Source organism: Grammomys surdaster, unplaced genomic scaffold (genome assembly GCF_004785775.1).
Source record: "Grammomys surdaster isolate TR1022 unplaced genomic scaffold, NIH_TR_1.0 126531, whole genome shotgun sequence".
NCBI lineage: Eukaryota > Metazoa > Chordata > Mammalia > Rodentia > Muridae > Grammomys > Grammomys surdaster.
Window position 1 is genome coordinate 10,489,417 of NW_021621323.1, and position 13,564 is coordinate 10,502,980.

The following is a 13,564-nucleotide window of genomic DNA, read 5'->3' on the forward strand; positions in this document are numbered from 1 at the left end:
CCCCTCCCCCTCCCCCTCCCCCTCCCCCCTCTCCCTCTCCCTCTCCCCCTCTCTCTGTATTTGTAGGGGGTCAGTACAGATGTTCTATTTAGGGTTGATCACTTATTCTCAGCCCCTTGATCAGTCATCGGTCCACATTAACTGAGGGGGAAATTTCTCAGACTAAATTTGACAGCAGCTCTAATCTCTAGGCATAAGCATCACCTTTAGAGGGGTGTTGACAATATGCTCATTTAGCAGAATAGGCTCTCCCTCAGGGCCTGTGACCTGCTGTGGCCTTTTGACCAAGTTTATAGTACCAGGCATGAATTTCCTCTTGTAGGGCGGGTCTCAAATCAAATCAGAAAGCAGCTGTTTATCCCCACCATAGCCGTCCCACAGTTACACCAGGGGACACATCTTGCCAGGCGGGCTTTTAGTGTAGCATGCAGGTCTACCACTGGGCAAGGCCATTAATGCCTTTTCTTCCTTAGTAGCCTGCACAGCAATTTCTGATCCTGTGAAAACTAGCCAACAGGGAGAGGGGTTTCAGGCCCGTCTCAGGTTGATCTCTCTCTGTCCTACGACCAAAGTGTGGTTTGTCTTCAGCAATAGTGTCTTAGTTATGATGGACAACCAGGAGCAATGACAGTACTGCAGTGTTTGGGGAACCCCTATGGCCTCTCTGACCATAACTGGTAAGGCGCTATCCCACACCTGGCACTGGATTTCATTCAGTAACCCACATCTTCTCAGAAGAGTATGAGTGTCCACCATGTGGGACACCTCTGATCGTAATTCTTCTTTAAACCATTATTTTTTAATTAGGTTACAGAGCCGTGGGTTTCTGTAAGGCTTTTTCATATGTCTTTCACTTTGGTCAACCCTCTTTCCCTCCTCTCCTCTCTCCATTCTCCTGCTCCTTACCCCATAAGGCCCCATCCACCAGTGCTTCCCCCACCTCCACCTTCATATCACATGGACTCTGTCCCCTACCTTACTTGAGGCCTCGTTCCCTCTCTTCTCTCATGAGCCCCTTCTGGGTTCCTGTGCTCTGTGGATACTCTGAATTAGACACACAAGTCTGAAACTTCGAATCTGCAGTGCACTTAGCAACCGCTATTCTAATGGATGTGACAGGGATTTCATCGTGTGCTCTCAGATGGACTTTACCATCCACACGTCTCTCCTCGTGGACTCATCTGCCCTTCCTTCTCTGACCTTTGCTTTGTTTGTCAGTCAATGTATGTTTTTCTATGGAGAAGGGGTTCATGGCTAGACACAATTTGAAAGGTACCACTGTCAACCACAGTGCCAGGTGATCTGTAACTAATACCCTGAACAGTAAAAGGTTTGCTGCTCTCTAACCTTACAATAGTGAAGTAGGAAAAATGCCTTAGTCCTCTCTGTGATGGAAGGAATTGCTGGGTCTGTATCCCTGACAGACAAAACAGTCAGCAAGGTCCCTTTGATAAAGGGACCTTGACACATTGACCGGCTAGACTAGCCAAACACAGTCCACTTGGAAATCACAGGCGTGGTGGTCAAAGGGCACAAAGAACAGAAGTTTCTCTTTAGACAGCACTCAGTGCTCTCCCGATCTTTCTCCCTCACCAGCATCCTGAACACCAGTGGGAAAACCATCCATCTGCTCACTAAAATAGTTTCTGCTCTCAACTCGTCTCTCTGTCTCTCTGTCTCTCTGTCTCTGTCTCTCTCTGTCTCTCTCTGTCTCTCTCTGTCTCTCTCTCTCTGTCTCTCTCTCTCTCTCTCTCTCTCTCTCTCTCTCTCTCTCTCTCTCTCTCTCTCTCACTGTTCTTTGCAAGCTAATGATGTGATGTTTCACAATTCTAAACGATGTGGAAGTTGTCCAAGGTTGCTGTAAAGGTTTCTAATAGCAAAAGGCAGTTATGGTTTCTTAAGCATTCATTTCTAAACTAATTTACAAATTGAGGCTTTTGAAAAGATCTGTTCCCCCAGTGTTGCTGTTATTAGGAAGGCTCTCTCATGTGCTGGGTGACAGGTAAGATGCGATTGTTGCCCAGGAGAAACCCATTGTCTGCTGAGGAAGAAATACAGGTGGGGATGACTAATCCTGAGAAAGCTGCAGACTGCCTGCTCACTCTGTCCAGAATGGGCTGACACAGACAGGAGCTTTAATCGCTGAGTGTTATGTTACGTTCTTTTTAAATTGTATTTCTTGGGGCTAGAGAGAGGGAGCCATGGTGAAGATCACTTGCTCCTCTTGCATAGGACCCAGGTTTAGTTCCCAGCACCCACTTCTTGTGGCTCATAACCAACTATATCTCCGGCCCTAATGCTATCTTCTGGCCTCTGCAGGTACCCGACTGTATGTAGTGTACATACAGACAGGCGCACACACATACACATTAAAAAAAAAAAAGAATTGTTTTGCATTTCTTTTTGATAGAGAGTGGAACAGAGTTCTGAGGTTGAATCCAAGACCTTCCAACACACGGAAGACAGGCTCTGCTTTGGAGCTTCTTCCTCAGCCTGAGGAAACTTTTATTTTTATTTATTTACTTTTTTTTTTAGTGAAGTTTCAGTTTATGAAGACATTGTAAACATAGATTTTAAGTGCAAGGGTTAATAATAGAGGCATCAAGGAAGAGCACGGGCTACACAGAATATTGATGTGCACTTCTTAAAGACGACTCTCCAGGAAAACACTTTTAGACACTTCAAAGGTAATATGACATGTAGAATATACTTTATCAATAAAGAAAAAGGGACATTAAAGTGTGTGTGTGTGAGTGTGTGTGAGTGTGTGAGTGTATGAGTGTGTGTGAGTGTGTGTGTGAGTGTGTATGAGTGTGTGTGTGAGTGTGTGTGAATGTATGTGAGTGTGTGTGAGTTTATGTGAGTGTGTGTGTGAGTGTGAGTGAGTGTGAGTGTGTGTGTGTGAAGACAGGTGGTACATATTGCTCCCTTCTACAAACTAATTTCATTTTGCACTAAGATGTGTACTAAGAGTGTTTCTGTGCTCCGTCCAGAGGGATTAAAGGTGTGTGCTAAGGCTGAGCCACACCACAACTAGAAACAGGTCTTCCCAGTAAATAACACAATCTCAGGGTTCACAGTGAGAACAAATATCCTGAGTACTTGCTGTGCGAGTGTCATGACCAAAGTTCGAGTCTCTAAAATTCATATAAAATCAAGCTGTGTGACAGTTCACCTGGAATTCCAGCAATCCTACCAGCAAGCTAGCAAGGCAGATCAAACAAGGCTCTCCGGGTTCAGCAAGAGGCCCAGCTTCAGAATGTAAGGTGGAGAGCGGTTGACACACATGCATGCATGCTCACAGACATGCACTGAAAAATGGACATACACCACATGCCTACATGCTTTTTAAAATGAGTGGGGAAATGAAAGATGGGATTAAGGAAAAAGTGCTGTCAGAAAGCTCTGCTCTGCAGAACAGTGGTACCAATGATGTCATAGAGAGCTGGTTTTAGAGCTGACTCAGCTTAAAATAGAATATGTTGGTTTCAGGTACAGTTGGACTTCTAGGAATGATTGGTGTTTAAGAAGGAAGCATTCTAGAGGCATTCTAGAGAAGCATTCTAGAGGCAGGAGAACATTGAAAATAGAGACTTAAAGAAAACCTTTGTTTAAAGGTGAGTCACCTCACAGCATCAAAAGGAGACACAGAAGTTTTCAGCTTCAGAGTGGAAACTCTATTTCATTCTATACATGCATTGATATTGGCAGACATCGGGGTCAATGTCACTTCTGGAAGGTTCTTTTGTTCTAGGACAAAGTAAGAAGATATGATAAAACAAAAGTACTTCCTTCCAAGGACACAGTCTTGCCAAGGCAAACAAAAAGTGTAGCGGCTGCAGTGGCTGTACTGTGGGGGCCTTTTTGTCACACGGCCTGGGTTTCTGGGGCCATCTGTATAGCTCAGACAACTTGGGTCACTTACACCGTGCAGTCTTTTCATGTGTCTTCAGCTATATGAAGTTCCACATTTGGTTTTATTGCATGTCTCAGTGGCAGCGTAAATCTCCACCCAGTGTGCATTTTAGTGCAGTGGTAAGCTGTAGATAGGTTGTCTTCAGACTCAAGCCCCTGTGACCCTGCACCAGCGGCCACATTTGGTTGGACTCATGCTGAGTTTTTTCCGCCTTCCCCTTTGCCAGTCAGTTTTTCCTTGCATCCTGACTTGAAGGCGTTGAGGTCTCCAGGACCTTGCTGTCTACACTGCTTTCCCACATCCACAGAAAATATAGCAGGGAAGAATGGGCGTGGACTGGATATTCGGAGGCTACTGTCTCAGGATGTTTTCTGTGGCTGTAAAACTACCTGGCACCGTTGGTAAAGAGAATTGGGTTGCTTAACTCAGAATTTCATCAGTTGGAATGTCCCATGCTGGGCAGCCAGATCTGGATTTTTGCTGCTTCCTCTCATAGCAGAACGGAAGGGAGATTCATCCAGGAGAGAAGCAAAAAAGCCACACTCACTTCAGAGCAGCCTGTTCTATGGTGATGGACCCCCCTCCTGCAGAAGACTTTTGTCTAATGCATCCATTCCCATAATCCCCTAGTCCTCACCATCCTATACCGGTACCACCTTATTCCGACTAAAGCTGAACACAAGGTTTTATGGGGAAACTATATTCAGTCTGCAATAGACCTTGATAAATTATCTGTAATTCATGTAGCGGTAATGTTAGAGGGAGCCAAATTCAGGTCCTTTGCAAGAGTAGGAAGCACTCTTGACCACGGAGCCATGTCTTGAGCCCCTGGTCTACTCACTGTAAACAGAATAATCATCATTTTGTTTATGATGGTTATAAGTCACATGCACGCGTGCGTGCACACGTGCGCGCGCGCACACACACACACACACACACACACACACATACACACACTTACTTCTTGGTGCTGAGGATTGAACCCAGAATCACAAACATGCTAACTGTATCCATTACCACTGAATCACACCCCCAGCCCCTGGTGTATTTGAGTCTTGCAAAACTTAACTAATAGCTTGCAGGTTGACAGGAGCCTTACTAATAATATAAATCAACACAGATTTTGTGCATTATATGAATTGTACACAGTGAGAGCGCAGGACCCCCATGAAATCCCTTAATACTGAAACAGCAAACTGGAACGGTTCACAAGATCGGATGGCTCAATGCTCTCATCGTGAGAATCCACCTATGGGAGGGCTCAGCTGTGTGGTGTGCACTTGGCTAACGGTCTGAAGTTATGATTTGATATTTCATCTTTATTTACATTTCAGCACAGATAGGGTGGGGCCCCAGGAGCAATCTGTGACTTGCTATTGACTGGTTCAGTCTTCAGCAGGCAAATGTTGTTAAGTTTGTGATTGCAATGGGAGTTAGTGCCTAGAAGATGCCATTCCTAAAGAGTCTCTTTCTACTTACCCCAGAGAGAAGGCAGTGATAGACCAAAGCAATGATTGCAACCAAGATCAGCTTGGATCATTAATGAGCTTAACGAATTTTCCTTACTAGAGCATGCATTACGCTTCTCTCTATCCTACTGTGGAGGATGGACGCTGCATTGTGGGAGCTCCCTGTACAAACCACAGCCACTTGATGGATGAATGGGTCCCTCTCCCCAGCCGGTTGTTTACTGCTCACATAACTTCAGAGAGCAAGGCCTTGTGAGTCTTAAGAGTGTTTGAGCCGCTGAGTCTTGTTAGTTCTTGTGAGTTTCCCAAACCTTAGCTTTTCTCTTCCCAGGAAGGAATATTTCCATCCAGAGGAAACAGATACAGTTTCTTATGACAAATAGATTTGTTTGTATTCCATGGTAATAGATGATAAAACAGACAACCATATACATATATTTTATGCACTGATGACATATTGAATTCTCTCTTGTTTCTTTGGGTGTTTGTAGGTTAAGAGTTGTGTGTGTGTGTCTGTGTGTCTGTGTGTGTGTGTGTCTGTGTGTGTATTTGAAATGGCTACAAGTCTCCAAAGGGTCCAAAGTCACTCCACCTAGAAGCCAAATATTTTATCTGTGACCTTCAGTCATTGACGGAGGGCATTTCTGCTGGCCTCTGCATTTTATCCAAACTGTGGAAACTTCTACATCCCCACTCTGCAGGTTGTCTGAATACTCTACTGCAGTTGCTTGGCTGCCAAGAAAACATGGCACCTCTTACTATTTTCTTAGCTCTCAGTGAAACGTGTAGCTGAATCCTGTGATGAAAGACTTAATCACATGAAGGATTTGGGGCTTTCTGGAAGAGTATCTGAGCAATCATATTGTGCCTGAGTCCTCAGCAGTGGGAAAGGACAGCTCTCACAAGACTGAGAGAATGGACAGGGAATTAGATAAAGAGTTGTCGGGGTTTTGGGGTTGGGAAGAGGGTGTTTGATTGGCGTGAAAACTTTAAGAACACTCTAGTTCATGTTTCCAAAGTGTAGACCTGACTGTTTGTTGCAGGAAAGATATGAGCCTCTGGAGACAACGTTTGAAGGACACCACCAGAAGATAAAACAAACCTCTTCTGATGGATGGGAGGGTGAACTTCCCCAAATGAGAAGCCATTGCTAAAGTAATATGGCCCTGAAACTATAGAATGTAAAGTTGTTTCACACAATGTGGGAAGAGGAATGCTGAACCAAGTATAATTAAGTTCAGTTTAAATGTATGCGTGATACTAAAGCCAGCATGCACCTCTTTCTTAAAAGTTGATCTCTGGGTGTGATGGTTTGAACGAGAATGCCCTTCATAAGGCTCACGTATTTGAACATCTGGGGCCCAGTGGGTGGTGCTGTTTCAGGAGGTTTATGAGGTGTGATCTTACTGGAGGAAGTATGTCACTGGAAGCAGCCTTTGAGAGTTGGAAGCAGTCGTTCTTGACCTTCTCGATGGTGTGACCCTTTACTACACTTCCTTATGTCGTGGTGATCCCAACCATGAAATTACTTTTGTTGCTACTTCATAACTGTAATTTTGCTACTGCTATGAATTGTAATGTATATATCTGCTATGCAGATGGTCTCGGGTGACCCCTGTGGGAATTAGTTAAATAAGGTAAAATGAGATTCTATAGGTCTGATAATGGCATAGGGAAAATACTTTCTTTTTTCCCCATTTATTTAGTGATATTGTCTTATAAAGACATGTGTGAGTCTGCATTAGTATACATCACATGTATACAGGAGGCTGAGGAGCCCAGAAAAGAGCATTGGATCCCCTGGAACTGGAGTTAGAGTCAGTTGTGAGTTTGTATACGGGTGCTGGGAACCGAACCCAGATTATCTGTAAGAGCAATAGTGTTCTTAACCACTGAGCAACCTTTCCAGCCCTAGAAAGACACTCTTACATGGAAGCTGTTCTTTGGGTGATCACTCTCTGTGGACTTTGTTTGTTTGTTTGTTTGTTTGTTGTTTTTGTTGTTGTTGTTGTGGAACCTTTTGAAGAATCTGTTCTCTGGGAGATTCTGGATATTCCCCTAGCATTATGGCTTCTGCAGAAACAAAGCCAGGTCATTAATGGAGGGTGGTGAAGAATAGTCCAGAGAAGATGAACTAGCAAAAATGAGTGTGCTTCGTGCTCAGGTGGCCAGAGGTCAAGGAGAAGGGACAGGAATGTAATAAGTGTGGGACCTGACTTTTAAGAAAAGAATTAAACTAGTTCTATTTAGGGGAAGTGGAACAAGAACCTGATGTTTCAAAGCCCTGGGGAGAAGGGGTCTTAGTGGGAGCTGCCATTCCTTTAAGGCATCTTGGACAGTACCTTTATGATATAGTATCTGGAACATTTTCATGGGTAGCATCAGGAAGACTCTTCAGTGGTACCAGTTTAAAGACAGAGGTTTCCTCATCCCTTGTGTTTGAGGAGAGGTGACAACCCAGGAGTGACATGAGTTGGTGATGGAACACGGCTGGGGTTAACAGGAGCTGGCAGAGCAATGGCCTAGGCACAGTGATTGTGCATTAAAGTCATCCGTGGGAGTTTGTAAATGCATCGTCTGGGTGCACACCAGACTGGATGCCTCGCAGTACCCACAGGTGGTGACTGCACATTGGTCATCTGTTCCCAGCTGGGTCTGGTGTGCAGCCATGCTGTGGTGTAGATCTTGAGGAGTAGTTCTTATACCTCAGCAAGCATCACGCTCGCCTGCCAGGCTTCTGGACTCAAAATGGCCTGCACCCACATGGAGTGAAAAAGGCTGGGTCCTCTGAAGCAGCTTCTCTCAGGGAACTTGAAGCTCACCAAGCAGGCGAGACTAGCTAGAGCTAGACCAGTGAGTCCTAGGGATCCGCCTGTCTCCACCTCTCCAGGCAACTGGCTTTTTATGCGGAAGTTGGGAATCTGAACTCAGGTCCTCCTGCTTTTCTGGTGAGCACATTATCAATTCCCTAGCCCTGAAAAAGTAATTTTGGCTACTAGCATAATTATGTTTGATTGAAGCCATATGATTGTAGACCTGTTACTTTAATTAACTTATGTGCTATATGACAAGGGTTTTTCTGGGCAGATTCGACACACATGTCTATTCAGCCCAAATAGAAAGCCCACAGTAGACCAAAGTACAGATACCATCAAAGTCCAACTTGGTGAGCCCATGGGTTTTATTGGGGTTACTTACAGGCATATGGGTGGAGGGTTACTTACAGGCACAGAGATGACTCAGAGAAAACTGCTTCACCAAAGCCTACCCCAGAATAGAAGACAGCTCACAAAGCTACGAACCTGATTCTAGAACAACTAGGGCTACACAGAGAAACCCTGTCTATCAGAATCAAAACCAAAACCAAACCAAACCAACAAAACAAGAAAAAACAAAGCCAGGAACCAGAAACACACTGCACAACCTACAGGGAGTTCAATGGGTTGTAGAGTGTCCTTTCCAAGTGCCTCAGTTGACCTAACTCTCCTCCAGGCAGCTCTCCAGGTTTTTGCTTCTTCCGGCAGTTGTCTCTGGCCTGAGAGTCACCTTTGCAGCTCAGCTTCTCCGAGAGCCTTTGCAGCTTGGCTCTGCTGCATCTGAGAGAGGACTCTGTGCTTTTGTTTATTGTTTTATCTGGAAGGGGCCTAGAGAATCTGATCAGTTTCAGGGGCTTCCTAAAGCTAGTTTGAGTTGTTTGCTTCCCTGCTTAAGGACCTTCCTTCTTATAGGATAGAACATTTTTCAATCTGGGAGCAAACTGTTATGCAATACTTACAAGTTTCAGTTTTCTTCATGTATCAAATGAAACAGTAAGATTAATCTCCTAAGCCCCTTTAAAATGTATCAGAGCATTAATGGGTGGGAATTGATTTGTTATAAGTGTGTCAGAGCATCAATGGGGAATTGATTTGTTATTCAGTTACTCAGTAGGACTTTTTAGTGATACTGTTACCAAGGCTACAATTGTTTCCATTCTCTTTCTCTACTTGAATGCTTTGAATATTCTATCAATGCTACTTTATAACAGTTGTATATTGAAGACTGATTATTTCAGCAGCTATTCCAAGTGTCATGTGTGCCTCCAACTGGATTACAGAAGACAAGTCCTGGAGCCAAGCAGTCTCGGAACTTAATCCTGGCTTCAGGCCTTAACTGAGTGGTTATGGTCAAGTGGCTCAGTCTCTTTTGTATTGCTGCCTCTTTAGATTGCTGCATCGTTTGTAAAATGGTTGTTGCTTGCTTCACCAGACTGGTTGGATTAGTCAGAAATAGTCTTGGGAAAATACAGCCTTGATCCTGGCACTAAGTAGGTTCTCAGTGCCTTTGGGTTCTTGTTACAGTTTTCTTCCTTTTAAAGGATTTATGTTTTTCTGTTGGTTGAGAGTAGATATAGAAGGTTACTTAGATTGGCTTACACAAAAAAATACGAGTACACCGATAATTCCAGAAGCATGTTGGCCTCTCAGGAGGCCTTGGCTGCATAACCATACTTAAAGTTGTCTGACTGGGTCAGGCATGTCTACAGTGAGAATCATGCAGTGTCTCTGGATTTTGTTGGGGCAAGAGCCAGAATGCTTGCTCCAGCACCCACCTCTGTGGTAATATATTTAGATTGCTGTACCAGTAACAGGAATGTGAATCCCAGTGTGAAGTGTATTGGAAGGAACCCGGGCCCCATAACCCCACGGCTATTTATGAAGCATGTGATATCTACATTTACCAAGCATGTGTTGTTTGTGGGCCTGGTTTAGATGTTTACAAAGATGATTAAGGCATGATGTTGCCTTCAAGTAGTTGCTGGTGGTGTCTTGTGGGCACATCTTTTGGAAGTGTATAAAGCCTGAATATTTAGCAGTGATGGTCTTGGTATCAACCACCTTCTGTGTCTTATGGACACAACGGGAAATAAGCCAGTGACTTACACAGTCACCCTGCTGGGATCACGTACCATACATTTCATGCTCATGGAAGATTGCCTGGAGGTTTAGCTTCACAGTGATTGAGCAGCTGATTTGGCCAGTTGTCTGCACACAGGAACACCTGTAGGCTTCTTTTGCTATGCTTAAAGTGTGAGACTAGTGGGGTACTTCATCTGAAACCTAGCAAAAAGTGCTCAATGGTATCAGTCAGATGTGGTTATAGTAACTGGGAAAGTGGTTTCCTAGAAATACCACCTGATGGATGCTTGCCCCCTGAAATCATATGCCATTCTGTGCTTGCTGATAGACAGAAGCCTTCCTCATGGCTGGTTCGCTGCTTTTCTGAATGAGATTATAAACTCCCCATGTAGGAGGGCTGTGAGCAGCATCGCTCTTGGTTGCTGTTCCATCAGCTGTGGCACTGTCTGGTGCCATAACTATCTATTTAAGTCTTCTCAATTCTAAGAGCTAAAAAGACTCAAGCAGTTTCCTGCTGGAGATGAAGAGGGGGAAAATATGGGTTAGGACCCATGTGGGTAAGAGTCCAGGAATCCTGTTTGGTCACCTCAAGAAGTGATCTAGAGCAGAAGTCAAGAGAAACTATGTGAGAATCACTTGTTTCAAATGCCACAGGGATTATATGACAGAAGAGCCAAGAGCAAAAGGTCCCCAAGGCAGCACCTTACTCGTCCTTGCATTGTGGATCATGAGCCTCTATTGGTGGCAGTCACTCCTGCATGTCAAGTGACATCTCACGACTGCCAAACACAGAGCGGGCTAGTACCCTGCCTGGCCCTACCAGGGCTTTGAGATTTATTAATTTCTGTTAAAGTTTCTCTACTAGCCCTTCCCCCACGTGGTTTGGTAATTCCTGAGACGGGTCCACATGCAGTCATCTGCATGATGTCAAACTTACTACAGCAAAGGTATGAAGTAGAAACAGCAAAGAGGAAGGACAGCTGGGGTATGCCAGGTGCCAGGCAAGCGCTGGCAAGGGGCTTCCCTGTCCCTCACAGCCACACTGGACGTGTGCAGCTCCCTCAGCAGCAAGATGTGACACACCGTGTAGAAAGTTGTCTATAGTCGCTCTAGCTAGAGACTTGGCATCCAGGAGTTTTACTGAGGAATATCCATGGTATTATCCAAGAAATGACCATGATATCATCCGGTTCCCACACATTCCAACATTGCACCATCGTCTAGGGAGAGCCTGCAGCAGCGGAAGCTTCATTGTCAGAGAACTCGCTCCAAACTCAAGTTTCAGAGGTCAGCCCAGGGTCAGCTGTGCAAGCAGCCTTTCTAAAAGGCAGAAGACCTGGGTCTGCTGTGGTCAATCCTTTCTGAACTTTTTCTAAAGTTGCTCTGCCTGGTCATCTCGAACTTACTGAATTAGAGACTCAGATTTGTGCATTATCGGAGTTGTTGGCTCTTGGTCTTGGCTCACTGAGAAACGCTGGCCTGGGTCCTCAGGTGTTCTGCTTTGGAGAAAGGTTTAGCCTTAGGCTAACAGCGGAGGTCACTGCTTGCTTCTGTCTTTTATCAGGACGACTTGGCTTTCTTGCCGCCATCACCCTGATCTGTTCTCCTGTCTCAGCATCTTTCCCATTCTTTGCTTCCCAGATACTGGGATGCTGACACTGCCCCTCAGGCCGGGCAGGCTCTGACCTGTACCACTGCGTGGGAGAAACCCTAGGTGTAGTTGTCAATTTAAGCAAGCCCGCATTTCAACATTTCGAACTTGACACGGCCTTGGAAATCTTGCTTCGGGATTTGAACCTGTTGGCTCCAGTTGCTCATCTGGTTCTGTCTCATTCTCTCTGTGTTTTCTGCTTTAAGGTTTAGCTGCTTGGCTCCAAGAATCTTACACAATAGCAGTGGTTTTCGAATCTGATAACAGTGGTTTGAGACTTGCCCTTTTCACCTTCTGGTTACTTCTCATGGCAGATCTGCAGCTAGCCTGCTCCTCTCTGCACACCACCAGTGCCTACCTGTCCCAAAACAGTGGCTCTAGGGAGTGCTCTGGCTTCCTGGAGCCTCTCCTCAGGGATGGCTGTCACATTGCATTTGCGGTAGGTCAGGTGTGTCCTTCTGCCCCTGCGTTAATTGAATCACATTTGAGTGTAGATGATTCAAGAGTCCATTTTTCCAACAAACTCTCTGTTCTGTGGTTTTTGCTGGGACTTTCGGCAAACTGGTGAAGAAGCAGTTGACGTGACCCTGACAGTGTTTAAACCAGGCTGGCTGTTTGTGGGACACAGCTTCACTCACTATACCTGTGCCCCAGGGATGTCACCCACCCAGGGGGAAAGGAGAAGGCAGGAAATGTGGAATCCACCCTTCCCCCTGAAACTGATTAATTGTCATAGATTCTGCTCTCCTTTACCTTTTGTCATTAAATAACTCTTGGGGACAAGATCTTTTTTGGCTTGGTGATTAGAATTTTAAGTTTCGTCTACTTCTGTTTCAAAAGACACAAAAAGAGGTGTGTTATGTGAGAATTGGTTGTGTGACCTAGGACTGTCTCAGGCAAGAAGCACACGTCTGACATTGGCTGATACTTACGTTCCTGAGCCATTTTGAGTGGAGTAGTAGTTGAAGCCATGTGGACTATGACACCGATTCTTTTTCCTTTTTCTTGAAACTTTTTTTTTTTTTTAATTTAGGTGGCTGCAGCCACTGGTCACACCGTCGTGCTGGTGGACCAAACAGAAGACATCCTGGCAAAATCCAAGAAGGGAATTGAGGAGAGCCTAAAGAGAATGGCAAAAAAGAAGTTCACAGAAAACCCTAAGGTAAGTTCTTATCGGTTGCTAAGGTCAGCGCTCGGACGGCTCCGCCTTTGTGTGTGCCTGTACGTGAGTGTCTGCGTGTGTGGCTTCGCCTTGTTGTGTGCTTGTGTCTAATTGCTTGTGTAAAACTCATGGACTGTTTCTACAAGTGTTTCTCAACCTTCCTAATGCTGCAGCTCTTTAATACGGGTATTATACGGTAGAGTCATGTTAGGATGACCCGCAACCACAAAATCATTTTTGTTGTGATTTCATAACAGTGATTTTGCTACTGTTATGAATCATAATGTAAGTATCTGATATGCAGGATATTGGACATGTGACCCCTATGAAAGGGTCATTTGGCCCCCAGAGGAGTCAATACTTCACTGGTTTAGACCAGTATAACTCGCCACTAAACACTCTATTTGGGGCTGTTGGAAAGCAGGGTCAACCAACCATTTTGCTGGTGGGGAGGCTCTAACCCTAGAA

At 45.0% G+C, this 13,564-nt stretch overlaps 1 protein-coding gene across 1 annotated transcript in view; it reads left to right on the top strand.

The window, feature by feature from the left end:
- Hadh (hydroxyacyl-CoA dehydrogenase) overlaps window positions 1–13,564 on the top strand; it is a 42,295-nt gene that overhangs the window by 7,537 nt on the left and 21,194 nt on the right. Inside the window, exon 2 of the mRNA XM_028760403.1 lies at window positions 12,968–13,096. Coding sequence (XP_028616236.1) covers window positions 12,968–13,096 — 129 coding nt within the window. The remainder of the gene's footprint in view (window positions 1–12,967; window positions 13,097–13,564) is intronic.